The 4,117-nt window shown below is 61.0% G+C and overlaps 1 protein-coding gene across 1 annotated transcript in view; it reads left to right on the plus strand.

The window, feature by feature from the left end:
• MYOM2 (myomesin 2) overlaps positions 1–4,117 on the plus strand; it is a 103,160-nt gene that overhangs the window by 2,190 nt on the left and 96,853 nt on the right. Inside the window, exons 2-3 of the mRNA XM_023526072.1 lie at positions 1,452–1,570; positions 2,829–2,972. Of these exons, the coding sequence (XP_023381840.1) occupies positions 1,464–1,570; positions 2,829–2,972 (251 nt within the window). The 5' untranslated portion in view covers positions 1,452–1,463. The remainder of the gene's footprint in view (positions 1–1,451; positions 1,571–2,828; positions 2,973–4,117) is intronic.

Raw genomic sequence — 4,117 nt, forward strand, 5'->3', positions numbered from 1 at the left:
GAAGTCCCGCTGAGCGGCCGCTGGGGCACTTCAGACTCCGAAGCGACAGACCACAGCAGAACTGACGGTGTCGGGGCGGCCGCTGAGGTTGGTCCTCGGTTTCCGCGTGCGGAGCACAGCACCGCCATCACTCAGGTCACTGTGGACATCAGACTTAGCAGGACGAGCGCTCAGTGGGGCCACTCAGCGCGCCGGAGCCAAGGCTGGGGGCTGGGCCCATCAGATGGCAACACCTGTGCGCTTGGCCTTGACGGTGACGCTGCATTCGGAACCGCGGCTGGCTGCAGGGTTCCATCACGTGCACCGTTGTGTCCTTATTTATAGTCACACTTGTGCTGGAGAGTGGGGGTGACCTGGCATCTGTCCCCACCCCTGGGCTCCGTCCCTGTTGTCCCCTGGGCGGGTGGCATCCCCTGTGGCTGGGCCGTGGGGTCTTGCTCAAGAGTTCCTTCCTTAAGTCAAGGCGAATTGCTTTAATTTAGACGCAAATGACAAAGAATAGAGCTCAGATTTGGAGAAGTTCTTTTGCCTCTTTACTTGAGCAATAACCACAGAGATTTGGGAATACGTTATTTTTAGAGAGAGCCAGAGAACCCAGGAAGTTGATATTTTACTTATTTTTGGGTGAACATAGGTAGCAAGTGGCCAGTGGTATAAACACTGGCGCTAATTCACACTCCCAGGTCCCATCCCAGATGGAGCTCAGCTCTTTCCTGCTTTGGGAGCATTTGACCAAAACGCGCTGACTCCCCCGCCCCAGGCTCCCACGCTGGGCTCGGTCCCCATCCCCCCGTTCCACCGAGGCAGGTCTGCAGTCTGAGCGTGGTTTAGGAAGGGATCTGGAAGGTTCCACGCTCACCGGCTCCATTTCTCAAGCCCCCTTTCAAGCCGCGTGGGCCCCTCGCTCCCGAGGCGGACACGGAGAGCCCCACGTGTGCTCACAGCCTTCCGGGCGTGTCCCCCTCGCGCCCCTGTCACCTCCCGGGTCCTGGCTCCTCCCACCCCGTCACCGCCTGTCAGCCCGCCGTCCAGCGGCGCTCGGCTCGAATGCCGCCGGCCGCAGGGCACCTGCCCGCCGCTGTGTCCTGCTCTCGCGTTCTGTGTGCTCGCTCGGTCTCTAATCCGTGTTTTCATGACTTTACCCTTATCGCTCATGTTGCCTTGAACTCACTAAACATTCTATAAACATCGATTGAGTTTATAATGAAAGGAGACGCGTGGCCCGAGCTTCTAACTTACGGAGGCAAACGAGAAACGAAACCGGGTCGCGAGGAGCTTCATCGGTGCCGGGACCCCCAGGCCAGCGATATTTACGCTTGTGCAGCTTCCTCCCGTTCACCACCCACAGCGGGGTTCCCTTTGGGGCGACGCACAGAGTTCGCGCAGCAGCGGCAGGAAGCCGCCTGCGTTGGACACGGACCTCAGTGCTGGTGGTCACTCTTCATTCGTAGGTGTGAACCAAGATGTCGCTTGTCGCTCTGCCCTTCTACCAGAAGAGACACAGACACTTCGACCAGTCGTACCGTAACATTCAGACGAGGTACCTTCTGGATGAGTACGCGGCAAAGAAGTAAGTTTAAACACACGGGTGGGACTCAGCGCTTTGGTCACGGGCGTCTGGCGTTTGAGGGCAGGGAGCTTCGTCCACTGCTGAGACCTGAGGGGAACTGGTTTGGGGGGTGGTGAGGGATGGCACTGCTCTCCGATGCCTGTCTTCGACGCCATAGGGGAACACGGCTGACCGGCTGGGCAGTGGGCTGCATGCCGAGTGCTGCATGGCATCCCGGCACCCTGCAGACCCCGGCAGAGTCTGGCAGACCCTGGCAGACTGGCTCTGAGCCTTAGCTTAGGGCAGGATGGCAGAGACGTTCGTACGTGCCTGTGGCTTCGCTCCTCCCCACGCATCTGCTAAGACTAAACAGTCCCCGGAAGGCGGGGCCGGGGGACACGGAAGCTGTGGCAAAGCAGAGGGGGGCGGACGCCGGAGTCAGTAACGACCTTGCCACGTTGATAATAAAAGCAGCAGGAAGCACCTCATTCTCCGCGCGAAGGCCTGGGGCACAGCCACAGCTCCGCGGGTCCGCACGCCCCAGCCGCCGGCGGCTCCGCGGTTTCCACGGCCGATGAGAAGGTCGAGCTGCAGCGTGGAAGGCACAGCGGGCGTGGCGTGCCCCCCACCCCCCGCCTGTGCGCATGTCACCAGCACCTATATTTAGCAGGGCCTGTGTTCCTTGTGCTCAGTTGCCACCCACCTAACAAACAAGGCCAAGTATTTGCAGCCCCTCCCAACAGCCTCGGGGGCTGCGGGTCCCGTAAGACCTGTGAACCCGGGGTGCTGGGCCAGGGCTGTGGCACGCGCTGGCCCCGGGGGACATTGCCGGGGTGGTGGGCGAGCTGTGTCCGTGACGACGACCCTCTGCGGACGGGCAGTGCCGACGGGGCTGGTGGGACGCAGAGAGGGGGACGTAGGTTTGAGTGTGTACATACGTGTGTGCACACACTTTCAACACACACACGTCTGTATGCCGCACACATGCTCATAACACGCGTGGACATGCGTGCAGGAGTGCATGCCAATGCGTGCGTGCGCTGTGCATGTACACATGTGAGCGTGCACGTGCGTGCATCGTGCCTGTTTTCATGCACAAAGCCAATGCGCGGGCAAGCGTGTAGTGCACGCACGCCTGCGCACGTGCGTGCATGCGTGTTCCTGCATGTGCACGTGTGCGTGCTCCAGGGAAGGGTTTGGTGTGTGCACAGAGAGTAACGTTGTCCGTTGTCACCACTTCCGCGCTGTCCTACGCCTGACGTTTCCGGCGCCCGCCAAGGCGCACCTCGTCCCAGTCGTCTGCCCAGACGTCGTCTTCCCAGAGGGCTCCCAGCCCGCCATCGCCCGGAGGGTCGACCTGCAGGCTCTGTGCGAGGAGGCTGAGCCCCGCGCCGGAGCAGGAGCAGCATGAATCCGAGAGAAGGTGACGCTCGCACCCCCTCCGCCGCTGCAGCCGGGCGGAGCCAGGTGTCGCCGGGGGTCGCAGGACCCGGCCCGTCCTGCCGGGGACCGGGCGGGTGCCGAGGTCAGGGCGTTGCAGGGGCCTGGCTGGCGGGAGCCTGAGGGGACAGGGAAGGCGGCCTTTGCTTGAAAGTGAAGCCCCAAGTGCGTTTGTCCGTCGCTGGCTTGTTCCTCGGCCGGTGCCTCAGCGGATCCTGACAGGGACACTGCTTGGTGCCATTTTGCAGAAGAGAGCCGTGCGGTGCAGAGAATGCCCGCCCGTGCCCGGGGCCCACGCCTCCCACGCGCCGCCCCTGGCCTTCGGCCTGTCACCGTGTCACACAGCACTCAGCCTGTCCACACGGGGCGGCAGCAAAGCACGAGGACCTAACAGTTCACAGCTAATTTTGAATCTCACCAGCGGCCTCTGGAGCTGGCAAGGAGCAGCGGGCAGGGGCGCGGGGTCAAACGCGCATTTCCGCAGCGGGGCAGCGTCCCTGCCAGCTGTCCCTGTGGGAACCGCGTGTGACGGGCTCCGTAAACGGGCACATGCCCGGCTCGCTGGACTCGCGCGTGAGAAAGTGGCACAGGACGGTGACGGGTTGATGGCAGTGTCAGCCCTCAACCGTTCCAGAGAAACAGGCGGCGACCTCCCGCGGGTGTCAGGAGCAAAGCCGTCCAGTGCCCCACGCAGGCTGTCACGTGACGCCTGCTCCGTCTCTCCCCTCCCTGGCGCTTTGCTTCTAGGGGTTGTTGCTGTCTCTCTAAACCACTGAGAACCTGAAGGAAAAGCGAGGTGTGGGTTAGCAGGCTCCATTTCGCAGGTCGCCCTGTGACCAAGGAATCCGTTTAATAAAAACAAGGCGTAGCTGAGCAGATACTTACATTTTAAAATTCAAATTGTCTTCCAAAGGCCTATGGGAATTTACCACATAAGTTTATTTTCTCATGAAGTGAATACTTTTTTTTTTGCAAAAGAGTCACTTCGAAGTGTGTACGTTTAAAATCTGGGCTTGCCGGTATCAGCTTATTTGGGAAAGCGCCCACCTGTCCGTTGTGGCCCGGGGGTCAGAGTGCTGAGCATTATCGTACCAGTTCTGCCTGCTGCAGCCGGGAACAGATCGCATA

Source organism: Pteropus vampyrus, unplaced genomic scaffold, assembly GCF_000151845.1.
Source record: "Pteropus vampyrus isolate Shadow unplaced genomic scaffold, Pvam_2.0 Scaffold690, whole genome shotgun sequence".
In the NCBI taxonomy this organism is placed as follows: Eukaryota; Metazoa; Chordata; class Mammalia; order Chiroptera; family Pteropodidae; genus Pteropus; species Pteropus vampyrus.